At 53.7% G+C, this 26,946-nt stretch overlaps 2 protein-coding genes and 1 long non-coding RNA gene across 12 annotated transcripts in view; 2 read left to right on the forward strand and 1 right to left on the reverse strand.

Moving 5' to 3' along the window:
* The first annotated feature begins 5,781 nt into the window (after nt 1-5,781).
* MESP1 (mesoderm posterior bHLH transcription factor 1) lies at nt 5,782-7,138 on the forward strand. Its single transcript, XM_042940462.1, has 2 exons — nt 5,782-6,486; nt 6,786-7,138. The coding sequence occupies exons 1-2, from the start codon at nt 5,782-5,784 to the stop codon at nt 6,858-6,860; spliced, it is 780 nt and encodes a 259-aa protein (XP_042796396.1). The 3' UTR covers nt 6,861-7,138.
* Nucleotides 7,139-9,038: 1,900 nt separating this feature from the next.
* The window catches only part of LOC122221611, a 39,175-nt gene continuing 21,267 nt past the window's right edge, over nt 9,039-26,946 (forward strand). Inside the window, exon 1 of the long non-coding RNA XR_006203330.1 lies at nt 9,039-9,117. This is a non-coding gene — a long non-coding RNA (uncharacterized LOC122221611). The remainder of the gene's footprint in view (nt 9,118-26,946) is intronic.
* Nucleotides 16,171-26,946, reverse strand: part of WDR93 (WD repeat domain 93) — a 49,569-nt gene continuing 38,793 nt past the window's right edge. For 9 of the 10 annotated variants that reach the window (XM_042940991.1, XM_042940995.1, XM_042940994.1 and 6 more), the window contains 4 exons: nt 25,989-26,052; nt 25,010-25,166; nt 24,490-24,688; nt 16,171-16,486 (listed from right to left, as the gene is read on the reverse strand). In XM_042940991.1, coding sequence (XP_042796925.1) covers nt 16,390-16,486; nt 24,490-24,688; nt 25,010-25,166; nt 25,989-26,052 — 517 coding nt within the window. In that variant the 3' untranslated portion in view covers nt 16,171-16,389. Of the gene's footprint in view, nt 16,487-22,784; nt 23,059-24,489; nt 24,689-25,009; nt 25,167-25,988; nt 26,053-26,946 lie in introns of those variants that run through there. The other variant, XM_042940998.1, reaches the window with a different exon arrangement.

A 26,946-nucleotide genomic window follows, 5' to 3' on the forward strand; every position in this document is an offset into this window, starting at 1 on the left:
CAAGGGCACTGAGCCCAAGGCATCCGCGGCCTAGAGTTTCCAGCGGCTTGTGGTCTTTTTTCAGCCTTTGCTCCCAGGAGCGTATAGGGAAGGCCGGGGGACCCGAGCCCTGCCTGGGCCCTTCCCTCCTGGCCCGTCCCCCTTCTCCTCACTCCTCTGGGCTCTGTCCCTCTGCTTCTCTGCACACTTGTACGTTTTTCCCAGTGACCAGATGAGCAGGCAGGGCTCCAGAGAGGGCAAGTGGCATATCTGGGAGTTCCACAGCCCATCACACTGGCATTGAGCTGGCTTCACCCACTTCTTAAGTCAGCCCCTGCATCTCTGGTTCCTGGTGCCTGACCCTGGCCCTAGAACAAAGGCTTGTTACCGGCAGGTCCGCCCTGCTCAGATCCCCAAATCCCAGGCGGCTGGGCAGTGCCCTCTGCTGGCAGTGGCTGGGAATTTGAGGACACTGGTCCCCAACTGTCCACCCAGACGTCAACTCTCTGGCCTGGGAAGGGAACCTTCCAACCAGGGCAGGCAGTGGAGAGTCCTGGCTCCATTTTACAGTTGGGGAAACCAAGGTGTCACGTGACAGGCTTCCCCACACCCACATGTCTGCATCTCTGCTTTGGGCCGGTTCCCCTCCTTAACCCCTTTATGCCTTGATTTCCCCACATTATCCTAGAAAGCTGCCATCTTCCTCCGCTTTCCCAGAGGAAGCAAAGAAGCATAAATGTGACTCCCCTACGAGGGAGGCACTGTCTGCTCCCCCTGCGCCCTCAGCCCCGCTCCCAGAACTGCGGATTCTGCCACTTCCCCTTGAGTCTCTCCTGGAATCCGCCAAATCTCTCTCCTTTCTTGCCACCCCCTCCCTCCTCATCACCCCTTTGCCTCCTGTGACTTCCACTGGCTGAGCATCCAGCTGATCCATGACCAAGATAATCAGATTATCTCAGGTCCGGAATAATCTATTCCATATGGCTTGCCAACTCTGAGGCTCCGGGAGCTAAAGGTGTGAGGACAGGGGGTGATCTTAGTTGGAAGGGTCTCCCTGGGAGCCTTGGGGCCTCAGCTGGGAGGCTGCTGGGGAAGGAGGGAGGTGGCGGAGAAGTCGGGGGCCTTCCTGCTGAGCCCCCTGACTGCTTTGGGGCTCCAGGTGGCCGCAGCCACATTCACCCATGACCCACGGGGGTTTAGGAACCATGATGGGGGGCTGGACACTCCCAGTGCTTTCTCCACTCTCTGGATTGGGGTGGGGGTGGCCACGCCACTATAGGGCACTGCTTCTCAAAAGTGGCTGAGCTTCATAATTCTGGGGGGGGGGGGGGTGGTACTTTTCTTTCTTTCCTTTTTAGTGTTTGTTTATTTTTTTTTTTCAACGTTTTTTATTTATTTTTGGGACAGAGAGAGACAGAGCATGAACGGGGGAGGGGCAGAGAGAGAGGGAGACACAGAATCGGAAACAGGCTCCAGGCTCCGAGCCATCAGCCCAGAGCCTGACGCGGGGCTCGAACTCACAGACCGGGAGATCGTGACCTGGCTGAAGTCGGACGCTTAACCGACTGCGCCACCCAGGCGCCCCAGTGTTTGTTTATTTTTGACGGAGATAGAGCACGAGCAGGAGAGGGCCAGAGAGAGAGGGAGACACAGAATCTGAAGCAGGCTCCAGGCTCTGAGCGGTCAGCACAGAGCCTGACACGGGGCTAGAACCCATGAACTGTGAGATCATGACCTGAGCCCGTCGGACGCTTAACCGACAGAGCCCCCCAGGCGCCCCGGACATGGTACTTTTCATACCCAGATTCTCCAGCTCTGGTGCAGCAGGTCCAGAGTGGGTGTGGAAACCTTTTTATTTTTACGTCTCCCATGGTCCCTGTGACTTGTGACAAGATGTTGTGGGCACTTGAGGTCTCTGGGGGAATCTCCTCCCACGCCAGCACCCTCACTCTTGGGGCTGCCTCTGGGAGGTAGGGGGCCCCCACGTCTTCCAGAAGAGACAGGAGAGGTGGTGGGGAGGAGAGAACCCGGGCTTTGGCCCCACACACAGGCAAACGGGCCCCAGCTCTGCCCCTGCTAGCCACGTGACCTAGAACAACCTCCCTACGCCCATTCCCTCACATACAAAGGGAGGCAGAGACCCCCACATCGCCACGTGGTTGTCAGCTGTGACCCGGCCAGGCCCCAGCACAGCGCCAGGCCCCAGTGACGGCAGCAAGCGTGCCCGTGGGTGTTGCCCAAAGCCCCGTCCGTATACTCTGATCCGATCCTTACAATATGTCAGCACAGCAGGCATTACCCCCTGGCCCAGAGGCAGAAGCTGTGTGGGCCCCGAGATGGAGAGTGAGTTACCCACATGACACAGGTGCTACATGGCAGGACGGGGACTCTATTCTGACCCACACTGGCCACACTCCAGAGGGGTGTTCTAGGCTGCCTGGAGGTGGCAGCTCCTTAACAATGAAGGGGCTGCCTCCGGTGGGTGCTGGGGTGTGGTGGGAAGATCTCAGCAAGCAGGGGCACCTGAATTAGGAGCTTCCCAGGAGATGCGCCTGCTGATGCTAAGCAGGCTGGCGGTACAGGGGGCTGCTTCCTTCTCCTGGGGCCTCTGGCTCCGGCGGGCCAGGGATTAGGGGCTCCAAGGGGCTATTGACATAGCACCTTTGATTAGCACTCCTGTGTCAGAAGGGCTGGCCGGGAAATGAGGGCATTGAGGTGGGGGGGGGGGGGGGGGAGCGGTGTCCAGGACCCAGGCTGGGCCTGAGGAGCGGGCTGGTTCCTAGCGGGAAGGCTGAGAGACCCCGGCCCCCCGCCCGGGAGGATGCCGCCCTGCTCTGCCCGCCCCCACCCGGGCCAAGGACCGCAACTGAACTCTCACCTCTGCTCAGTGGGGCTGCCCCGAGGCCTCATTTCCCAGCCTTACACGTTGGCAGGCGAAGGCAGGCTCGGGCCAGGGGAGCGGGGAGCCACTGGCACCGGCACTTGTCAAAACACAGGCCCCAGAGGTGTGAAGTCCTCACCCCAGCGGGAGGGCGTGTGGGCCCTGCAGCCCGGAGAACTCATTAACGGGGGCAGCTCCCAAATGAACCCACAGGAGAGGCTGGCGATAAGGAGATCAAAGGTGATGGGGGGAGAGGAAAAAGGGAGGCGACTGACAGGAGGTGGTGGAGCCCAGGCCCCAGGTTGGGGGGGGGGTCCCTCCTCTTCCCCAGCTTAGCTTCATCAGGCCCACTGGCCGTGGCCCTTGTACAAACTGGGCCTGGACACCCCAAGGGCAGCAGGAGAGGGAGGGACTCCCAGGTGGCAGCCTTTAGGGCTGAAGACGCCAAGGTTGGGGTCGGGGGTGGAACCCTGCCATCTGCCCCACCTCTCTCATGCCCTTTTTGTGGGCTCTTTGACTCCACACTGGCCCCGGGACCTTTTTAGCCCTCCTTCAGCCTGCCATGCACCGCTCACGGTGTCCTCCCCTCCTCCAGACCTCTTGGTGGTTCCCGGGCAGGTGCCCGAGGGATGTCAAACCTCAGGTCCCAGATGTGAGAATCCTCAGGAGACAGAGCTGCGTTTTTTCAGGAGCAACAGTCTGCCTCCCACACATACGGCCTGTTGTCCAAAACATGTCTGGTTGATTTTGTGCTTTTACAATAACAAACCGGCACCGGTGGTTTCCTCTGGACACAGAATGGCAGGCCTCAGAGGCGGGGATAGTAATGAACTTTGTTATACCCTTCATTACCTGTTGAGCTTTTGACTTTCCGGTCACACACACATACTGTATTTTCAGAGATGAGAGTAAAGCAAAAGGGTGGCTGATTGCCTAGGAGTTTTGGGTTGTGCTGAGTTTCCTCAATTAGCTACAAAATGAAAATCAGAATTCTGTGGGGATTGGAGGGATTTTTTTTTTTTTTTTGACATTCAGAAGGTTGGCAGCAGAGGCTCTGAGCCCTCTCAGATGCCATCCCTCCTGCTTGACGGGTTTTTATTCTGCACCCCACCCCCCCCCACCCCCGCCCCTCGCCTGAGTGCACAACATACTCTACCAAGTCCCAACTGTTTGTCCCCTTGGGTCCGGTGGGATCAAAAGAGCCCAGCCACTGGGCTGCAATACCAGCTTCTTAGCTTGGATCTGGAGCCCCAGGAGGGCATCCATCGAGCAGGGTCCAAAAGGAGCAGACCCTACTGACAGCTTCAAGCTGAGGAGGGCTCTCCTGGACCAGACTCTCCTTGGGAATGGGTCCTACGGCAGCTCCCCTTCTCCCCAGGGATGGGTTGGGACTGCATCTCCTGGATGTGACCATGGGCGTAAGCATTCTGGGGCTGCTGGGACAGACTGCAGAGGAAGGGGGTGTAGAAGGTGCTGGAAGAAGCTGAGGGCAGGAGAAGATAAACGAGTCGAGGGCAGGGGACGATGGGGGGCAGAGATGCCCAGGGAGAAGCCACTAAACCACTTGGCCTTCTTTGCTACAGACCAGCTCACCCGGCAGTCACAGGGCTGGAAGGCATTGGGGATGCAAAATGTTAGACCCCTCACACTGGAAGAGACCCTATGTACCGCTTCTCTTGAAGACATGCTATGGACCAGGTACTTCACAGTCTAGGTGAACAACAGACATCTGTGCATGAAGTAGCTATCATGACAAGGTGTATAAACTCAAACTCCTGAGGGATCAGGCAGGCAGTATCGGTTCCTTGAGATTTCCTACGTAGACAGTCTTGTTGCAAGTGGAGACGGTTTAGTCTCTTCCTTTCCAATCTGTATGCTTTTCTGTTTTTGCACAGCCAGGCCCTCCAGCGCACTGTCGAATAGGCCTGGGGAGGAGCAGACATCCCCTCCTGGTTCTCAACATTATGGAAAAGCATTCACTCTTCCACTATTTACTATGATATTAGCTGTGGGCTCTTTGTGGATGCCTTTTATCAGGTTGAGACGGTTCCTCTCTATTGCTAGTTGGCTGAGAAGTTTTATTACGGAGGGGTATGAATTTTGTTATGTGCATTTTTCTATGTCGTGTCCACTCACGTTTCGATGGCAAAACCTGATATACCTGCCCCCAAATGGTAGGACGCCAACTGGTGGCCAGTGGTGGCAGCTTGCCAAGCCCTTGATCCTGCCAGGGAGAAGGTGCCCTAGAGGGCCTGAGGCTTCCCCTCCCTCAGCTCACATGGTCCAGCAACGTGGCCATACTTGGCCAGCTTGTTGGATTTGCCTGGGATAGTTTCCTCATAGTGCTCCCTCCGTCCCCCCACCCCCGATCACCACCACCAGGTAAGGCCATGTCCAGGACCGGTCTGCCTCAGAGGAGAAACGGATTACTGCTCCTTTCACCTCTAGCAGGGATCAGGGCCCCACTCCGGGTCCCCATCCTATTCATTCTGCAGACCTGGCTGCAGTATGCCTCAAGGCTCCCGTTATACAAACTGGGAACGAATTTGCAAGAAAGCGTAAGAATTTGCATAAGGTCCCAACAGGTGAAGGCAGCCCCAAGCCCAGGTACTGTACTTCCAGTTCCCCGGACCGCGCTTCCTCTGACCTGCTGGGCTGGCCCAACACGCCAGGCAGCGCGGGCAAGAGGCCCCAGTGGCTGGCTCCGGTGCCCATGCGAGGGCCCAGGTGGGGCCGACCCGGGGCGGCCAAGGGGCCCGCACCTTCAGCACCCCCCGTTGGTTCAAAGGGTACGGCCCCGCCCCCTCCAGGACCCGAGCCCGCTTTGAAGTGCTGATGCGGCTTGGAAGGGGCCACTTCACACCTCGGGCTCGGGATAAAGCGGGCGCCGGGCGCCGGTCCGCAGATGCGCCGCCGCCGCCATGGCCCAGTCCCTGTGCCCGCCGCTCTCCGAGTCCTGGCTCCTCTTCCCGGGTTGGGGCCCGCCTCGGCCTCTGCCGCCCTCCGACAGGGACTGCGGCTGCTCCCCCGCCTCGTCCCCGGACTCCTGGGGCAGCGTCCCGGCCGGCAGCCCCGAGCTGAGCCCCGGACCGCCCGGCACCCACGCGGCCGCCGGAGCCCGGAGCGCAGGGAGGCGCGGCGCGCGCAGCAGCCGCCTGGGCTCCGGGCAGCGGCAGAGCGCCAGCGAGCGCGAGAAGCTGCGCATGCGCACGCTCGCCCGCGCCCTGCACGAGCTGCGCCGCTTTCTGCCGCCGTCCGTGGCGCCCGCCGGCCAGAGCCTCACCAAGATCGAGACGCTGCGCCTGGCCATCCGCTACATCGGCCACCTGTCGGCGGTGCTGGGCCTCAGCGAGGAGGGCCTGCAGCGCCGGCGCCGGCGGCGCAGCGACGCGGCGGTGCCTCGGGGCTGCCCGCTCTGCCCCGACGGCGGCCCCGCGCAGACGCAGGTGCAGGTGGAGGCGCGCGCCCAGCTTCTGGGCTCAGCCGCCAGCCCCTCCGCGTCCTGGGGGTCCCCGCCGGCCTGTCTCGGAGAACTAGCGGCGCCGCAGCCGCGCGACCCGACAGTGCTTTATGACGAGGCGGCGTGTTCGGAATCGCAGGCAATGGAGCCGAGCCCCTCGTCTCCGGTTAGTACTTCCTTCCCCGCGCGGGACTCTCTCCCCCCACCCACGGGGCCATCGTGGGTGCTGCTACCTGTCGTCCGCGTCCGCCGCTCACAGGCCTCCTGCGGCATCCCCGCCGGCAGCCTGGCCGTGTCTGCTTGCTGTCCCGAGCACCGTAGCTAGTGTGCCTGGGGCGCTCAAGCGGCGAGGGGAGGGAGAGGACACGCAGGGGACAGGCTCTTGTGCCCGAGTGGAACCTACGAGCGCGGACACCCACGCGTGGCGGCCAGCGCTGAAGGTAACTCTATACCCTCTCCCCCCAGCTCTTTCCCGGCGACGTGCTGTCCCTGCTGGAGACCTGGATGCCCCTCTCGCCCCTGGAGTGGCCGCCGGCCTGAGTCGAAGTGACGACGTACAATTGGCGCCCTGTGAGCATCGAGGCCCTTTTGGCTTTCAGCACCTTCAAAACGGTCCCTCTCCAGACTCCCTTTCCTAGGAGAGGGCACCTGCGATACTGGCATGGGCATTCCTGAGAGCAAGAGCCCGTCCCCACCCAAGACAACTCTCCCCAGCCCCTCCGGCAATGGAGGGACCCACAGGTTGACCCTTGGAGGCAGGCAGGGGGCGCCTGCCTACTATGTATTTATTTATTTGTGAATAAACTGTGCTGGTGTCAGTTGACCGTTTCTTCTTCCTTCGCATGGACACAAAGCTCCCTCCCCTTCTCCAAAGAAGAACCTAGGAGAATTAAGAGAGTTTCTGGCAATCTTCAGCCCTCAAAGCACAAAGGCCCAGACCCTTTCCCCTTTGCCCTGGCTTAGCCTGTCCTATTCCAGGAAGGCCAGCCTGGAGCGGGAAGATGCTGTATGTGAGAAAGTGGTAGCAGTGGAGCCTGTCCCCCTTTTCCTTGAACCTGGTGGGAGGTGCATTAAAAGCAAAGTATCTGTAGAAAATACGTTTTCTTAGTACTTACTGTGCATCATCAGGTCCTTTACACATTTTATACCCAAATAACGATTTTACTGAGGGTCAGCACTCAGGGTCGGTATGAATTCAGAATCCCAAGTTCTCCCTGGTCAGGTTTTGCCAGCTCTGGGGTCTGAGAGGACACCAGCTCCAAGGACTCAGTCCATGCATCCCAAGTCCTTATTCCCCTGTACTGGAGCTTTGTGGCCTGGACCTTGGGATTTTCTTATCTCCCTTCACTCTGCTTTCTCTTCCAGGTGGGCTAGGGACATTAACATTTTATGAGTCAGTCCCGAGTTAACTGTGACCTCCCAGAGGCCTAGCTAGAGTGGAGAGGCTCATGGGGTTGCCTCCAAATCCACATAGCTAACCTGGAACCACACTCGTGTCTGCATCGCTGGGTTCAGATCAGGGATGCGGTGTATGGGGAAGAAGGAAGCCTTGACCCAGAAGGGGCCTGGCTTGGCTCAAGGGGTCTGGTAAGCAGTCAAGCCTTGTGGGGGAGTTGAGGTGAGGCTAGGGGATGTAGCCTCTGCCCAAGGGTCCCCCAGCCCTCTATGGATACCAAGTTCTCCCCTCCCTGCCAAGCAACTTTGAAACACAGGCCTTAGCATTTGTTTTTTATAGTAGCTTTATTGAGATATAGTTTACATACCATGAAATTCAACCTTATAATTCAGTGACTTTAGTATATTCGTAGTAATGCAACCATCACCACTGTCTAAATCGAGAACATTTTCATCACCGGGGAAAGAAACCCTGTGCCCATTAGCAGGTGCTCCCCTTGACCCCACCCACCCCTCCACCCCCCACCCCTCTCCAGCCCAGGCATCTACCTTCTGTCTCCATAGATTGGCCGGTTCCGGACATTTTGTGTAACTGGAATCACACAATAGAGGCCTTTTGTGCCCTGCTTCTTTCATTTAACGTTTTCCGGGTTTATCCGTGTGGCCTAGGTGCATCAGTATTCCATTTCTTTTTATTGCCCAGTGAACTCCATTGCACGGATATACCACGGTTTATCTGTTTATCCGTCGGTACGGATAGGTTTGTTTTGAAACCACCTCAGAGATCAGTTCCAGTGCTCGGGCCCAGGCCGGGAGGGGCAGGAATTCGGCGTGGCCGGGGGCACCGCTGTGACGTCCAGGCGTCCAGGCGCACGCACCCTGGCCGGCATTTGGCCGCACAGAGCGGGATCCAAAAGCGGAGGCCCTGCAGGGGGGCTGACCTCACACCTCCGCTGATCACCCCCTTTCCCACACCTCGCCCCTCATCTTGCTCTCCCCTCCCAGGACCCTAACTGGAGCAGAGCGAGAAGTCTTTTCCAGGGGCCCTACCCAGTTTAGAAAATCTGTTTGCATGGCAAAGGCCCTGCGGTTTCGGATGGGGAATTAAAGTTATTAGCAAGTCTTTTCACAGATAAGTGGGGCTCATCGGCCAGCGCCCTCCCCTGCGGAGAGCATTCTCCTCCCTCTCGGAGCCGGCGAGGCCCACTGTTTATCAGCACCTCGGTGTGAATTTTCATTAACACGTCTCTGCTAATAAGACGGAGGACGGCGGATGGGAAGGGGGCTCCTCCCACCTCTCCTGCGCCTGCGCCCGAGCCCCCTCGCTGGGCCGGCGCCGCCCGCCCCCGGGAGGAGGCCCTGTGTACGCGTCCCAAGGCCTACGTCAGTGAGCACCGTCCAGGTAGGTGACAGCGTGCGCTCGCTCGGTTCTCAGCACCTGTGACAAGTGGCCAGTTGGTGGGAGAGTTAAGGAAGGGAGAGGCTAGCCGACGCGCCGGAGCGGAGGGTGGGTGGCCGCTTTGGCTGGGGACCCGGATGTGAGTGCGGCGCCTGTGTGCCTCCCCCGGGGCGCACGGTTTAGGCGACAGCTGAACGCCGGCCTGTCTCTGGGACGGAGGCTAGGTGGTGGCACCTCACCCGGGGCCCTGCCAGGGTGCCCTGGCCTGGCGCGGCGGGGGCGCGTGCCTGCTGGAAGGCGGGAGCCGGAGCGTGGCGTGGGCACGGGGTGCCCCACGGGGCCGCTGGCCCGCGGCGCTGCGTCCTTCGGAAGAGCTGCTGTCCCGGCCGGCCGGGTCGGAAGGGCAGAGCGGTTGGTTACCCGAGCCGGGCTCTGTGTTAAAGGCTTTCATTTCACCGTCTAACCTCAAGTCGCCGCAGGTGAGGCGGGCAGGTGTGTGCGCTTATACCTATTTAACAGATCGGGACACTAAAGCACAGAAAACAGGGCATTTTTTCACAAAGCTAGTACCTGGCCGTTGGGACGGGGACATCGGTGGGCGGCAGTTGACCAGTCAGGTGTTTGGAACAGTCCTGGCGGGCAAGCGTGTGTGTTGGGGGGCGGAGGGGCTGGGGGTGTAAAATAAGGCCCCACTGCACCGTGGCCACCAGTGCCATTGCCGGCAGCGAACATTCTGCCTACTGAGCCTAGATGTTGCTCCCGCTGGGGAAACTGTACTGTGTAGGTGCTGGTTGGGCCAGGTTCTAAGGCGGGGCAGCTAAGCGGAAGGCCCTGTATTCAAGACATTGATTCAAGGACAGGCTGCAGGGGTCACAGTGTGGACCCCCGGGGCGGGGAAGGGGGAGGTGGTCATGAGTTGTCTGCATGGGCCCGTCCTAAGGTCCTAGGCGTAGGACTGAGGGGGGGTCCCCTGCCTTGGGTGGGTGGCTGGTGCGTCTGGAGGAGGGCCAGCCCGGTGTCCCTCTGGCCACGCGGTACCAAATAAGCAGGTCCATCCAAAGGGCATGTGGATGTGCCAGGATTTTGCAAGGGCCTGGATCTGGAGAACCAGGTGGCCCCAGGCTGAGGAGGGAAGCTAGCCCTAACCGCTAAGCCCCGCTTGCCCCGGAGTGAGGCCAGGAGCCCACCCTGACCCCCACATGTCATCCCTGCATTTGCACAACCCTAAGGGCCCTGCCTCCCAAATGTTGCGCCTTGGGTGCTCCTTCCACTCACCCCTTTGCCCAGTGGGCAAGCTCCTCTTTGGGGACCGCTGGCGCACCAGCCCCGAGTGGGGCTAGAGCCGTGGGTCCCCAGCTCAGCGCGGCTCAGGCCCCTTCCACCCATTCCCCGGAGCCTTGCCAGGCCCTCTGCCCTCCACCCTCCTCTCTTCCCCCTCCTCCCTCCCTTGGACCTGGCCTGTGAGGCTTCTTTCGAATGCCCCAGCTCCCCTCTCCCCTTCCTGCCCTCCCCACACACACTAGGAGATGGGGAGGTGGCCTGGTGTTGGCAACACGTGACTTTGGAGAGAGTGGACAGGGCCACCTCTGAGGTCTTGGCCAAGCTTAGCACCCCTCCTGCCTTCTTCCCCTGAGGTCTGGCATTTTTCTTTCTTCAGACAGTGCTCTCCCCTCCTTAGCTTCAGTGGGCACCCCCTCTGCATTGCTCCAGGGATGGGCACGTGACACAGGCCCGCACAGTCAGCACCGAGTGGTTCAGGCATGAGACCACATTCGGGCCAGTGAGAAGCAGGCTCCGGACTTTGCTGGAACCATCGAGAAAGGGACATTTGCGAATATACATTCTTCTCCAGTTCATATGGAACGTTCTCCAGAATAGATCACATACTGGGACACAAATCAGCCCTCAACAAGTACAAAAAGATCGAGATCATACCGTGCATATTTTCAGACCACAACGCTGTGAAACTCGAAATCAACCACAAGAAAAAATTTGGAAAGATAACAAGTACTTGGAGACTAAAGAACATCCTACTAAAGAACAAATGGGCTAACCCAGAAGTTAAAGAGGAAATTAAAAAGTACATGGAAACCAATGAGAATGACAACACCACGGCCCAAAACCTCTGGGACACAGCAAAGGCAGTCATAAGAGGGAAGTATATAGCAACCCAGGCCTTCCTAAAGAAGGAAGAAAGGTCTCAGATATACAACCTAACCTTACACCTTAAAGAGCTGGAAAAAGAACAGCAAATAAACCCCAAACCAGCAGAAGACAGTAAATAATAAAGATTAGAGCAGAAATCAATGCTATTGAAACCAAAAAACCCAGTAGAACAGATCAATGAAACCAGAAGTTGGTTCTTTGAAAGAATTAACGAAAAATCACCCCCTAGCCAGATTGATCAAAAAGAAAAAGGAAGGGACCCAAATAAATAAAATGAAGAATGAAAGAAGAGAGATCACAACCAACACTGCAGAAATACAAACAATAATAAGGGAATATGGTGAGCAATTGTATGCCAATAAAATGGGCAATCTGGAAGAAATGGACAAATTCCTAGAAACCTATACACTACCAAAACTGAAACAGGGATAGAAAATTTGGACAGACCCATAACCAGTAAAGAAATTGAATTAGTAATCAAAAATTTCCCAAAAAACAAGAGTCCAGGACCAGATGGCTTTCCAGGGGAATTCTACCAAGCATTTAAGAAAGAGTTAACACCTATTCTCTTGAAGCTGTTCCAAAAAATAGAAATGGAGGGAAAACTTCCAAACTCTTTCTATAAAATCAGCATTATCTTGATTCCAAAACAAGACAAAGACCCCACGAAAAAGGAGAACTATAGACCAATTTCCCTGATGAACATGGATGCAAAAATCTTCAACAAGGTATTAGCCAACCAGATCAAACAATACATTAAAAAAATTACCACGACCAGGTGGGACTTATACCTGGGATGCAGGGCTGGTTTAATATCTGCAAAACAATTAGCGTGATTCATCACATCAATAAAAGAAAGGACAAGAACCACATGATCCTCTCAATAGATGCAGAGAAAGCATTTGACAAAATACAGCATCCTTTCTTGATAAAAACCCTCAAGAAAGTAGGGAGAGAAGGATCATACCCCAAGATCATAAAAGCCATATATGAAAGACCCAACACTAATATCATCCTCAATGGGGAAAAACTGAGAGCTTTCCCCCTAAGGTCAGGAACAACACAGGGATGTCCACTCTCACCACTGTTATTCTACGTAGTATTGGAAGTCTTAGGCTCAACAATCAGACAACACAAAGGAATAAAAGGCATCCAAATCAGTCAGGAGGAAGTCAAACTTTCACTCTTGGCAGATGACATGATACTCTATATGGAAAACCCTAAAGATTCCACCAAAAAACTGCTAGAACTGATCCATGAATTCAGCAAAGTTGCAGGATATAAAACCAATGCACAGAAATCAGTTGCATTCCTATACACCAACAATGAAGCAACTGAAAGAGAAATCAAGGAATCAATCCCATTTATAATTGCACCAACACCTGTAAAATACCTAAGAATAAATCTAACCAAACAGGTGAAAAATCTATACACTGAAAACTATAGAAAGCTTATGAAAGCAATTGAAGAAGACACACACACACAAAGGAAAAAATATTCCATGCTCCTGGATAGGAAGAACAAATATTGTTAAAATGTGAGTACTACCCAAAGCAATCTACATATTCAATGCAATCCCTATCAAAATAATACCAGCATTCTTCACAGTGCTAGAACAATCCTGAAATTTGTGTGGAACCAGAAAAGACCCTGAATAGCCAAAGCAATCTGGAAAAAGAAAACCAAAAAAGGAGGCATCACAATCCCAGACTTCAAGCTGTATGACACTTTTTTTAAATTGTTTATTTATTTTTGACAGAGTGTGAGCAGGGTAGAGGCAGAGAGAGAGAGGGAGGGAGAGAATATGAATCAGGCTCCAGGCTCTGAGCTGTCAGCACAGAGCCTGATGCGGGGCTTGAACTCATGAACCGGGAGATAATGACCTGAGCCAAAGTCGACGCTTAACCGACTGAGCCACCCAGGCGCCCCTCAAGCTGTATTACAAAGCTGTAATCATCAAGACAGTACGGTACCGGCACAAAAACAGACACTCAGATCAAAGGAACAGAATAGAGAACACAGAAATGGACCCGCAGATGTATTGCCAACTAATCTTTGACAAAGCAGGAAAGAATATCCAATGGAGTAAAGACAGTCTCTTCAAGTGGTGCTGGGAAAACTGGGCAGTGACATGCAGAAGAATGAACCTGGACCACTTTCTTATACCATACACAAAAATAAACTCAAAATAGATGAAAGACCTCAATGTAAGATGGGAAACCATCAAAATCCTCAAGGAGAAAGCAGGCAAAAACCTCTTTGACCTCAGCCGCAGCAACTTCTTACTCAACACATCTCTGGAGGCAAGGGAAACAAAAGCAAAAATGAACTATTGGAACTTTTTATCGAGATAAAAAGCTTCTGCACAGTGAAGGAAACAATCAGCAAAACTAGCTTCTGCACAGTGAAGGAAACAATCGGCAAAACTAAAAGGCAACCAACGGAATGGGAGAAGATATTTGCAAATGACATATCAGATAAAGGGTTAGTATCCAAAATGTATAAAGAACCTATCAAACTCCACACCCAAAAAACAAGTAATCCAGGGAAGAAATGGGCAAAAGACATGAATAGACACTTCTCCAAAGAAGACATCCAGATGGTCAACCGACACATGAAAAAATGCTCAACATCACTCATCATCAGGGAAATACAAGTCAAAAGCACAATGAGATACCACCTGACACCTGTCAGAATGGCTAACATGAACAACTCAGGCAACAACAGATGTTGGCGAGGATGTGGAGAAAGATGATCCCTTTTGCATTGTTGGTGGGAAGGCAAGCTGGTGCAGCCACTCTGGAAAACAGGATGGAGGTTCCGCAAAAAATTAAAAATAGAACTACCCTACGACCCAGCAATTGCACTACTAGGCATTTATCCAAGGGATACAGGTGTGCTGTTTTTTTTATTTTTTTTTTTAATGTTTATTTATTTTTGAGACAGAGACAGAGCATGAGCAGGGAAGGGGCAGAGAGAGAGGGAGACACAGAATGTGAAGCAGGCTCCAGGCTCTGAGCTGTCAGCACAGAGCCCGACGCGGGGCTCGAACTCACGAACTGTGAGATCATGACCTGAGCCGAAGTCAGACGCTTAACCGACTGAGCCACCCAGGTGCCCCCAGGGGTGCTGTTTTGAAGAGGCACATGCACCCAATATTTATAGCAGCACTTCGACAATAGCCAAAGTATGGAAAGAGCCCAAATGTCCATCGATGGACTAATGGATAAAGAAGATTTATATTTATATATATATAATTTATATATATATAATTTATATACATATATATATATAATGGAGTATTACTCGGCAATCAAAAAGAATGAAATCTTGCCATTTGCAACTATGTGGATGGAACTAGAGGGTATCATGCTAAGCGAAATTAGAGAAAGACAAATATCATAGAACTTCACTCATATGAGGACTTTAAGACACAGAACAGATGAACATAAGGGAAGCAAAAATAATATAAAAACAGGGAGGGGGGCAACACATAAGAGACTTAAATATGGAGAACAAACAGAGGGTTACTGGAGGGGGTGTGGGAGGGGGGATGGGCTAAATGGGTAAAGGAATCTATTCCTGAAATTATTGTTGCACTATATGCTAACTAACTTGGATGTAAATTTAAAAAATAAATACAATAAAACATTTTAAAAAATTAAACTTTAAAAAAGTAAAAAATAAATAAAAGAAAGGGACACTCGCTGTGGGTCCTGTTGGCAGTCATGTTGCCACCCAAGCAAAGGGCATCAAAACAGAGATGGAGAGAGATTCCTGTTGTTACTCAGCACCTGGACCCGGCTCCCCAGAAAGCATTACGTCCTACATTACGTGAGCCAACCCTAAAGTTCGTTTGAGAGCTGGGTCTCTGACACTTGATGTTGGAAAAGCCCATTAGGACTTGATACGGGCTGTTCCGAGCAGTGACCTGAGCCTCCATTTTCCTTCTGTACAACGGGGATAATGATCATCTGTACATCTCACAAGGTGTACTTGTAAAGCAGACACATCACAGCAGGTGCCCCATCAGTGTTAGTCCTCTGTTACATTTAGGGGGTGTGCGAGGCCAAGGCCATCATCCTGAGTTTTCCTCCCTCATCTCAAAAGGGAGTCAGTGCCTGCTGTTTAGAGGAACAGGACCCGTTGGTGTAAAGGTCATTTTTGCTGCTGTTTCTGTTTCCACGGGCAGGAGAGTGAGGGGCGGAGCGCCTCAGGTGGGAACCTCTTCATCCAGGGACGTGCTGCCGGTCAGTACCAGCGCCGTGAAGGAGGGATCAGGACAGTGAGGAGCATGTGTGTCCCAAGGGAGGAGATGGATGGGGACACAAAAGGAGATGCCTGTCACCAACCCCGCGTGCAGTTGACCACGGGGAGGCTGGGACATGTCAACCACCTGCAGTTCTCAGAGACACCACACGGTGTCCTCGGAGAGGCAGGCATAGGCCTTGAGCTGCGGGGACCCCTCCAGCCGGTTTTCCTGGGAAGGGCAGTTTCCAGAAAAGAGAGGCACCTCTCTGCCCTCATCCTGTCCCCCAGCCACCCCACCCTGAAGCATCCCCCCACCCCAGGGTCCCAGGCCACAGTTCCTGCCTGCCACCTCGCCTCTCAGACCTGTGTGACCCCAGGCGGTCACCCAACCTCTGATCCTCCTCAGCCTCTCAGAAGCAATTCCAGGAAGGTTGTGTATGAGCCAACTCAGAGAGGGAGAGGAAGTGGGTGGGGAGAAAGAGGGCCACATAGCAGCTGGGGTGGCCTGGGGTCTTGGTCATTTGAGCAAAGTGGCTCTCCTGGGCTTAGAAGGCGAGGGTCCCTCACACGGCCTAGGACTGGGCCTTGCTGGGGTCTGGACTGGGTGGGAACAAAAGGACACACACCACAGCGACTTTGGAGTCTGGAAACAATAGCACTGTTTATTGGGGTGACATCTGCCCACCCGAGGGCTCTGACAAGCGGCCTAGGGTTGGAGGCTCCCCAGATCATCCCTCTCCCCTTGCTGAGGTCCCAGACTGCCCGTCTAGGCCCCTGGGGGCCTCTGTCACCTTGTCTCTTGGCCTCGGAGCGTCCTGAGGCGAAGCCTGCCTGCCGCCAACCTTGCAGAGAGCCCGGTCACTTCCTGGAGGTCTCTCTCTGGAGAAGCAGGGAGTACCTGCGAAGCCGGGTCCAGTGCTCCTGCTCTTTCACCTTCTTCTCCAGCTTCTGGAACCTGTGGGCCACACAGGTGGAGATGAGAGGAAGCCGCTTTGTGCCTCGTCACCCCCCTGCCGCCCGGCTCCAAGGTCCCCGGGGCAGACCTTGACCGCCCTGTGCTAATCTCAGAGCCTCTCCGAGTGGCTCGTCTGCGGCACGACTGTGTCCTCGGGGCTCCACCCGGTGCACGGCCAGTACTTGAAACACCTTTACTGCGTGACGACGGGGCCTGCGTGCTGCGGGAGGCGCCCCACGGAAGGCGCGGTACCACGGGGGACTCACGGCCTGTGCGCGTGGACCGTTAGCCACGTCCGAATGCCCACACCTCCAGGGAGTAGACGCCGCTAGAGCATCGAGTGTCACCGGCTAGACTCCCAAGACCCGACCTTGACTGCCCACCTGCTCAAACTCACTGACCTTTGTCCCACATTCTTCCTTAAATTCTTCTTTCCAGCTTCTCTCTTAACTCAGGCAAAAGACCCGAAGGGCATAACATCCCGAGAAGGAAACCAGAACCGCCCCGCCGGCAATAACGACTGACAGCCCAGACAGAGTTCTGGAGGCCCGGCCAACCAGACCAGTCTGAACTTAACCCCCGGCTCACGCCTGTGCACACGGGACCGTGCAGTGACCCAGGGAGGGACCAGCGGTGACCTTTGCCTCATCATAATACTAAAATCTGCACCGAGGGGGGGCTCGTCTCATTTACGTGACATACAAAGCATATGTGTAGACGTGTTTCCTTAGGGCGTGTGCAGGACCTCATGCCCGCCCCTGCCTACAGTGACAAGGCTTCCCTAACCCTCAGTTTCAGGAACCCACCCGCCCCTGCTCTGAGAGTCACGGCTTTTGAAAGTTATTCCCGGTGATGTCCTTATCCGCTGCGAATAAAGTTTCCCTTGTGCCACAATTCACCTGCTGTAGTTTGTCTGTGTGGCTCACCACGGAGTGAACTCCCACTGGTTTAGTTACGCTAGTGACAGGCAAGGGTGCAAGTGCGGGAAAGATCCAAGTGGCTGAAACAGCCCTGCTTCCCCCCCACCCCAGCTCCATCAGGGTGACAGAGGGGAAGGACATTTGTAATTTGAGGCGTTTTAAGTGCCACAGAGGTCGAATGGAGGGAAGCGGGAGGGATCCATCCACCTTGCCTGGGGAGCTCCTGGAAGAGAAGACCCTCGAGTTGGGTCTTTTACAAGATGTTAGTTTTTTGTTTTTTTTTTAAGTAACAAATGCGCATTCAGTACAGGAAAAGCAGGGCAGCCCAGGATTCACCCCTCATTCTGCCTGTGCGGAGATGGCCGCTGTGGGGGGGGGGGAGGGGGGAGGAAGCCTACCTTCTGGGGAAGGGGTGCCCCTGCTGTCTGGGTTTCTGCCTTGGGTGCCTGAGGGCACAGAGGATGTTAAACCACTTAGGGCAAGCAGGAGGAGGGCTACTTTCGGGGAGAAAGACCATGGTTGCAGCTTTGGATTTTTGAGGCTCTACCTGCCAAGGAACATCCACGTGGAGATGTATCTGATACTCGATGCGTGAAAACATTTTTATTTTATTAAAAAAAATTTCTTAATGTTTGTTTATTTTTGAGAGAGAGAGAGAGAGAGAGAGAGAGAGAGAGAGAGAGACAGCATAGGTGGGGAAGGAGCAGAGAGAGAGGGAGACACAGAATGCGAAGCAGGCTCCAGGCTCCGAGCTGTCAGCACAGAGCCCAACGTGGGGCTCAAACCCATGGGTTGTGAGATCGTGACCTGAGCTGAAGTTGGACGCTCAACTCAACTGAGCCACCAGACGCCCCTAAAATATTTAACTTGAAAAAGTACTCTATACTTTGATTTTTTAAAAAAATGGAAGAATACAACTGGGTATACAGTTAGAAGCAATTTCCTTCTCTCCTCAGATCCTTATTTTCTGTTCCCAAAGCAACGGTAATTAACGGCTCCTTGTAAATCCTTGGAAATTACGTATACACATACAAGCGTAGACATGTGTATAATCTTTTTTTTTTAATGGAAGTGTGCCATGCACTGTTGTGCACCCTGCTGTTTGCAATGAAACCGTATCCCAGAAATTGCTTCCAGGAGGCACTCCCAGATCTGCCACAGTCTTTTTCCCCTATTGGACACTCGGGGTTTCCACTCTTTTGCTAATGCTGTCCAGGCTGCAATGAAGTCTTTGCCTGCGTGTGAGAGCGATGGGCAGGGAGGAGGAAAAGCGTGTGCATGTTACAAACTCGGGCTTTGAACCCACACTGCTTGTGCTCAAACCCAGCTCCTTTGCTTACAAGTTGGTGACCCGGGGCAGGTGGCACGACCTCATCAGCCTCAGCTTTCTCGCTGTGCAGTGGGGAAATAATAGTAAAAAATAAGATGATGCCTGCAAAGCACTTAGCATAGCCCTGGCACACAGTAGGTGCTCAGTAAAGTTAATTATAATAATACTTCTGCTGCTGATAAATAAGTGGGCGTGAAATTTTGGGGTCAGGAGGTCAAAACAACATGGATTCAATAAGGGACCATCCAGGAGCGCTCAGCTGGCTCAGGTGGTGGAGCGTGCGACTCTTGATCTCTCAGGGTTGTGAGTTCAAGCCCCATATTAAGTGTGAGATTACTTAAAATCTTTAGGGAGGCACCTGGCTGGCTCAGTCGGTGGAACGTGTGACTCTTTTTTTAAGTTTATTTATTTGTTTTGAGAGAGAGAGAGGGAGACCACAAGCAAGCGAGAGGCAAGAGAGAGAGGGATAGAGAATCCCAAGCAGGCCCTGCACTGTCGGGTTGGACCCCAACATGGGGCTCGAACCCATGAACTGTGAGATCATGATCCGAGCCGGAAACCAAGAGTTGGATGCTCAACCGACTGAGCCACCCAGGTGCCCTGGAGACTGTAACTTCTCGACCTAGGGTTTGTGAGTTTGAGCCCCACGTTGGGTATAGAGATTGCTTCAAAAAAAAAAAAAAAAAAAAAGAGCAACCGTCCAAGAGGCAGCTGGATAGATGGAACTAGGGCAAGTTTTAAAAGGAAGCCTGAAAATAAAGTCATCCGTGTGTTCAAGACAACAGGGATGACGTTCAGAACATGATGCTGGTGGGGAGAAGGCCTTTCTCGATGATCTCGTGGTAAAGATGCTCAGCCTGGTTAACACTTCCAGCGTGTGCCAGGCCACGTCCTATGCGGAGATGCAGCTGTCACCCACTTTACACTCGGAGACGCTGAGGACCGCCCCGTCGCACAGCTAGAGCCCCCTGTCTGTGCCCTCGTCATACTGTAGAGCTTGCACCCCGAATTTGAGGCCCTTTACACTTGCCCCTCAGCGAAGCCTAAGGGACAAGGCAGAAAAGTCCAGCTACTGGACACTTGAAACTTCTGTCTGGCTGGGCGAGCAACTCCAAATACTCCTCCCCAAAGACAAACCGGGAAAAATTATTCACAGCACATTGACAAAGAACTCTTAAAATCAAAAGAAAATGAACTCACGCATAGGAAACAGATCCGGGGCAAGCCAGGGAAGGAGTGAGGGAAATGTACAGTATATATAACAGAAAGATGCTCAGTGTCCTTCGTTCCCTAATTAAAATAGCCATGAGCCGTCAGTTCCTGCCTGCCCAGCCCCTGGCCCAGAGGGCCAGGTGCCCTGTGGACCCAGAAGCCCGCCTTCTGGCAGACAGGTGGGTGGTTGAACCTGAATCTTGCTTGGCTTTGTATTCCATAAGGAATAAAGGGAGAGAGAGACAGAGAGAGGAAGGGACACTCTGTCTGCTTCCTGGTGTCCAGAAATTTCTGTCTTGTGATCAAGTTTGACCTAGCCAGGGATGGCAGAACTCGAACGTGGAAACGGTGCCTGGAGCCCCAAGTTGCACGGGAGCAGAAGCCAGGCCTTGGGGTGGGGGGTGGGGATGCATATTTGTGGCTAGCTGGCCTCCTTTTAAAGCCCCAAAGGCAGGTTCCCTTTCACACTGGCTATTTATAAAAGTCCCAGGGGCAGGTTTTGCAAAAACATTTTGGACAGATGATTGCAAGCTTGAAACTCTGAATCGATTGCCACATAACCCACTGCCTTGAAGTTTCACCTAGTTTTAGGGCCAATGGAAGCGGTTTCAGACACGAGGAGTAAATAGGGAAAAACAAGATGAGATTAAAACCTTTGGGACATGTATGGATATGTGGGATAAACAACAATAGGAAAATGTTAATGGCAGAATCTAGGTTGTGGGTATATGGATGTTCAGTGACTTTTTTTTTTTTCAAAACTGCTGTATGTTTGAAAATTTTCAAAATAAAGTGTTGGAGCCGGGGGGGGGGGGGGTGGAGGGCTACTTTTGGGAAAGTCCCAGATAGCAGACCTCAGAGCAAGTAGAACAGGAAAAGCCTTCTTTAAATCAGTTTTTCCCAATTTATTGCTGGGACCCAATCTGGAAAATGGGTCGCCACAAGGGATATAATTCAAACACTGTGATCAGGCCGAAGTAAAAGTTCCTTCAAGCTGGGCTGGCCCCAACCACACGATGCGACCCCTCCCAGCTCCTGCTGGGTCCCAGGACCCAGTGACAACTTCTCTGAGCTTTTCTGTTCCCAACCTCCCATGGTTTGGGTCAGCCCCAGGCCCTGCCCCTGGCCACCCCCCCCCCCCTCAGCCCCCCGCCCCCACCTGATCAGCCCCAAGGACTCCAGCACTCTTCCCTGACAAGCTTCCCTGGGAGGGCAGTCCTCTCCACCCCCTCCTGGCTATGGGGGCCACCCCAGGGAGGGGCTCAGGCATGACACCTGAGAGCTAAGCTCTGCCGACAGGGAGGAAAGACTTTGGGAAAGTAGTAGAGTGAGTCCCATTCCTACAGGAACACAGACTGGAGGGGGCAGGGTGGAAAGGACCATCTTTACAGAGCAGGCCCGACCACAGGGGAGTGGAGAAATGCCCTGCAGACACATCCTTTCCACAGAAAATGACATTGGCATATTTATAAGGAAGGTTTTCTTAAAATTAAAAAAGAATTAAGTGATATTCTGGAGTGACAGAAAGCCAGATTTAAAAGTTGAACTCGGAACGTGACCTCAACTTAGTGAAAACACCAAAAGGAAAACCAGAAGGAAATGCACTGACATATTAACAGCAGGGCTAGGGTTTGGTGATGGTCGTGGGTGGTTTACATTTTCTTTTCTGCGCTGTCCTGTTTTCCAGATTTCTACAAGTGCGTGTATAACTTCTATCAGAAATAATAACTTTTTTTTTTTTTTTTACAACGGGGAAGTGCTCCGTTATGGTCGTAGTGTGCTTGAAGCAGATTTCAGGGGCTGAGTGGGGCTCTGCAGGTGTCCGAGTACCGATCTCCACTCATACATTGGTTGAGGGTTGGAAATGTCAGTCAGGGACTGAGGGCGGCCTGAGTTGGCCGGGCCTCTTGCTGCCAGGCAGGAGGTGAGCCGCCCGGCGCTGGACACATAGGTCCAGCCTCACCCTTTCCAGGCCAGTAAAAGAGGGCGTTAAACTGCGAGGCAGAAATGGAAACAGTCTCCTTAAACACGGAGTTCACTAGGCCTCATCAGGAAAGAGCTCTGGAAACTCTACACCATGACCCAGGAGTACAACCTCACCATAGCTATGACCTAAACTCATACTCTTGACTTTTTTTTTTAACCAGTTTTTAAAATTTTCCAAGAGAATGTTTTGTTTTGTTTTGTTTTGTTTTGTTTTGTTTTGTTTTGGTAGGAAAGCTGCAAATAGGGAAAATACAAAAAAAAAAAAAATCACATACATCATCACCCAAATAGAACTCCTGTTATATTGGTGTATACATTTCCAGACTTCTCTCAAAATCAGGATTATACTGTAAACGGTATTTCATAACCTCTCTCCATCTTTTGTTTGGAAAAATTTCAAACCTGGGGCGCCTGGGTGGCTCGGTCGGTCAAGCGTCCGACTTCAGCTCAGGTCATGATCTCACAGTTCATGGGTTCGAGCCCCGCGTTGGGCTCTGTGCTAATGGCTTGGAGCCTGGTGCCTGCTTCGGATTCTGTGTCTCGCTCTCTCTCTGCCCCTCCCTCACTTGCACTCTATCTCTCAAAAATGAATTTAAACGTTTAAAAAAAATTTTTTTTTTAAAATTTTGGGGCGCCTGGGTGGCTCAGTTGGTTGAGCGGCCGACTTCGGCTCAGGTCACGATCTCGCAGTCCGTGAGTTCGAGCCCTGCATCGGGCTCTGTACTGACAGCTCGGAGCCTGGAGCCTGTTTCGGATTCTGTGTCTCCCTCTCTCTCTGACCCTCCCCCGTTCATGCTCTGTCTCTCTCTGTCTCAAAAATAAATAAACGTTAAAAAAAAAAATTAAAAAAAAAAAATTTCAAACCTACATGAAAGTTGCAAGCAGTACAGTGAACCTGCACCTGTGGTTACCGATGGTGAACATTTTGCCTGGCTGTCTGTCTGTCTCTTTCTGTGAGTATTTTCCTGGGTTTCACTGGTTGTTAACATTTTCTCTTCCTCTCTCTAAATGTTTTCCTGGTCTGTGCTTCAAAGTAAGCTGCAGACATCACGATGCCTCACCCTTCAATTCTTCAGCTGTGTCTCCTCAGAATAAGTCAAGCCGTCAAGGGTCAAAGCAAGAAACTGCCATGTAAAGAACAGCCAAACGCTCTTGGTTAATCTTTAATCAGGGGAAATGCCCAGTGACCCCTCCTTCACTGTCCTCCCCCCGAGACCCACAGACCATCTGCCTCTCCTGATGAATGGGCTGCCTCCTTCCAGGAGATATTGAAAGCCCCCCAAGAACCCCCACAACCGGAGAACCACAAGCAGCAGGGAAATGCAGCCTTGGGGATTCACGGCGCCACCTTGCGGTGGTGTTTAGAATTTCCCCAGGCACGAACTGGAAGTAACCCAGCATCCTTCTGGAACCTACCATTTACTGAGCGACCACCCAATGCCCAGCACTAGACGTGTATTATCTCTGGAATACCCACAAAACCTGAGGGCTGGGCACCATCAAAGTGTCCAGCCTGGCGCACTGCAGGTGTTCAACACACCGGTTTTGAACAAAGGAGGAAACTGAGGCTCTCGGAGGTGAAGGCACTCACCCGAGGTCTCTCAGTTAGGAAGGGGTGGCATTGGATTTCAAACCTGAGTATCCTGGCCATTCCACTTCCTTCCTCTTGAGGCAAGAGTAAATAGAAAAAGGGGAAATGGTCGTAAAGGGATATCGTGGGGACTGGAGAGATCACAGAGTCTCTGAAGACCCTGGAAGGAAGGGGCCACCGAAGTCCCCCCACCCCCACCCCCAGGAGAATCCAGGGCTCCGCTGGTAACCTCCTCCTGCCAAAAGTGCAATCATGCCAGAAACCATCAGCAAGAATTTGCAAACCGCCGAGATGAGTGGCGGATGGATTAGAAGAGACACCTGCTTCTCCAGAGCAGACAGAGCACAGCTCCTTATGCTTTTACAGCAGAAAGGGCCACAGGCAGAGTCCCCACGGGCCTGGGGGTCACAGAAAGGGGAGAGATGCGTGGCCAAACCGTTTGTCCAGACGACGGTTAAAGCCAAGGGGGCTTGGACCAGGGGCTGGCGACCAGTTTGTATAAAGGGCCAGATAGTAAATGAGGCCGGCTTTATGGGTCGTGTGGTCTCTGTCACCACTGTTCAAGTCTGCTGTTGTAGCACACAAGCAGCCATGATGAGACATAGCAAATGGGCCGAACCTGGCCCATGACTTAAGCCCCTGTCTCCCAAGACTGGTGTCTGATCATCCAAATACAGTTTTACAAAACCAAAGAATCCAGAAAGCAGGAGGACAAGACAGTCTTGACGAGGAGAAAATAGCGACTGGCAGGCAGTCCTTCTTTACCAGCCTGAATCCGGGGCTCCCTTTCCTGCCAACCCAAACGGGAAATTGGAGTGTGGCTCATGGGCTACGATATGGCAGGGTCCCCCACAGAAGGGGCAGTCGAAATGCCGGACGGATCTGACCATCGAACACACTCCGCTAGTCCTCAACCCAGAGACAACCCCAGGAGCAGGGATGGGAAGCAGACCCGGGACTCTACCTCTCCTGGAGGAAACTCTCGCATCTTTTCTCCAAGGGCAGCACCTGGGCGAAGGCCATGCTATCGGTCATGTCCGCTTGAGGAACGGTGCAAAGGTTGCAGATGTTTTCCAGGAGCGGGTAGGCCTCGAGATTAAAACAGAAAATAGAATTCTGGATGTCCTTGGCGTCATCGGATTCAATTTCGTCAGGATGGTCTCCTGAGATGAAACAAAACACAGCGTTCTGTAGAGGGATGACCTTCTCTGTGGGCTGGGTGGGCAGCTGGGGGCAGCTCTCTGCTGGTAAAGGCTGGGCTGTCAGGGCTGAGCTGTGAGGGGCTCCCTTGAAGGGGGTCACAGGAGTCTCTCTGGAATCCTGTGTTTTAGCTAAGTGCCTCGTGAGGGGCTAAGCAGCAGTGTCCTTTTGGCCTGTGGTGCAGGGTTGAAGAGCAGGGAAGAGATTGGGGGCATCACCCCGTGCTTTGGGAAGGGAGGGAGAAGGTCAGGCAAATAGCAGCCCCCAGAGCCCCCCTCCCATACCTCGGAGCAGGAAACACGGGCGGTGCAAAGACACGACAAACATAGGCGTCCAGGGCACTGCCAGATGGTAGGTTCTGGGTGGAGCAAAGGCACAGATGATCTGGGGCTTGGCCACGTCCATGAGCTGCACAGAGCCATTCCTGGAAAAGGTCAGCACCTGGGAAGCAAAGGGATGGCAACGGGGACTTCTCTGTCACCCCCGTTTGGAATAAGAGAGGCAGCTGGACATCCAGGCCAGCAACAGAGAGAACGGATTTGCTCGGGGAGCAGAGAAACATGTGTGTTTACTTCTCCGGGGTCCCCAGCAGCAACAGGCCCTTTTCCAGGTGCCGTGTCTGATGCTGGGTGGCGCTCCCCACTCCTGCCCGGGCTTCTCTTCTGGCTCACCAGCATCCCTGTCCGGGAGCTGGCCCTCCACGTGGCCGGACGCAGTGCCGCCCTCTGCACACGTATGCTTTCCTCCCCATCCTCGGAGACCCCGCTCCATCCCACGGCCCTTCCTGGCCCGGGTTCGGAGGCCGGCCTCTCTCCTGCCTGGCTCCTTCCTCCCTGTAGGTGAACCTGTTAGATGCGCCTGATCGAATCGTCCTCCAGCTGCCACACCACCTCCCCGCCCCTCACACTCCGACACCTGAGAGTGCGACCTCACCTTCTCTGCCCCGTCCTGTCACTTCCTCCCGAAAGCAGCCCCCCGCCCCCACTGACTTCTGCAGGCTGAGGTGGTGACCCCTGTCTCTGTTCTGTGGCATCCAGGGCCCAGCGCATCACAGCCTCTCTCGTCTTCCAGGGCAGCTGCGCGGTGATTCGTCTGTCTTCCCAGCTGAACCGTGCGATCTGCGAGGGCGGCGGCTTGCTCTTTCGTCCCTGTGCGCCCCAAAGCTAGTCTAGTGCCTCGCGCTTGACAGGCCTTCAACAAACAGTCTTTGAAGGGGAAACGAACACGCTTGCTGAAGAGGAGTGAGGGGCGTGAGGAACCTACCATGCCAGGTAAGGCTGGGACTGGGGCCACTGCACAGATGGCTTCGTCCAGGTACTTTACCGGCCTGTGGGGAACCAGACACATACACGTTCGTCCTGGAAGGAGTTAAGGCTGTGCTATCCTCTCCTGGCACGCATCTAGGAGACACTCTTGTGAATAAGCATCGGGAGACACGTCAGAGATGGTTCATAGTAGCAGACGCGGGGAACAGGCGCATTACCCGCTGGTAGGAGAATGCCTTGCTGTGATATATTTATTACACGATGGGATGCAGTAGAGCCGGGAAGATACAGACCCCGCGCTGCATTCACCGACATGTGCGACTCTCCCGAACAAGGCTGCAGAGCAAGTTACGGAATAAACAGCCCCGAGAAACAAGCTGGAGGATACAGAGCATGGGAGTCCCTTTACGAATTTCCCAAATAGGCACAGCTAAACAATGCGTTACTTGGAGATGCGTGTGGCTAATTCTTACAGGAAAGCGAAGGAATGGATGATGAATTTTGGAAAATGACACAGTCGATTGAAAAAGAAATCGGCCGTGATATTTGGCAGCGACTCCCATCAAACGGTGGAGTCAGTTTCTCCACTGCCTGACTGCGGGTGTGGCCACGTGACATGCTTCGTCCACTGTGACGTGAGCAGAAGCTTGGAGAGTGTACGTTGCGGTTGCCCTCGCTTGCTGAGGGGACCCCTTAGGCTGTGGGGCGATGGAGGCTGAGACGGCCCGCAGGAGCCACCACAGGGAAGAGAACCAAGTGTCCTGGCCAACGGCCACCCCACTGCCACCTATGCAAGTGAGGCTGTGCCAGACCATCCGGCCCCCAGCCCAGCTGCCAGAGCCTAAGCAAGGCCAGTGGAAGAACTGGCCCAAATTGCTGGTCTGCGAGATCAGGGGCTACACATTGACTTGTTTTCTGAAACCATCAAGTTGTGGAATGGTTTGTTATATACAGCG

Source organism: Panthera leo, chromosome B3 (assembly GCF_018350215.1).
Source record: "Panthera leo isolate Ple1 chromosome B3, P.leo_Ple1_pat1.1, whole genome shotgun sequence".
In the NCBI taxonomy this organism is placed as follows: domain Eukaryota; kingdom Metazoa; phylum Chordata; class Mammalia; order Carnivora; family Felidae; genus Panthera; species Panthera leo.

Coding starts and splice junctions, on each gene's coding strand:
- MESP1 (XM_042940462.1), top strand. CDS start 5,782: ATGGCCCAGTCCCTGTGCCCGCCGCTCTCCGAGTCCTGGCTCCTCTTC. Junction 6,487..6,785: donor AGCCGAGCCCCTCGTCTCCG/GTTAGTACTTCC, acceptor CTCTCCCCCCAG/CTCTTTCCCGGCGACGTGCT.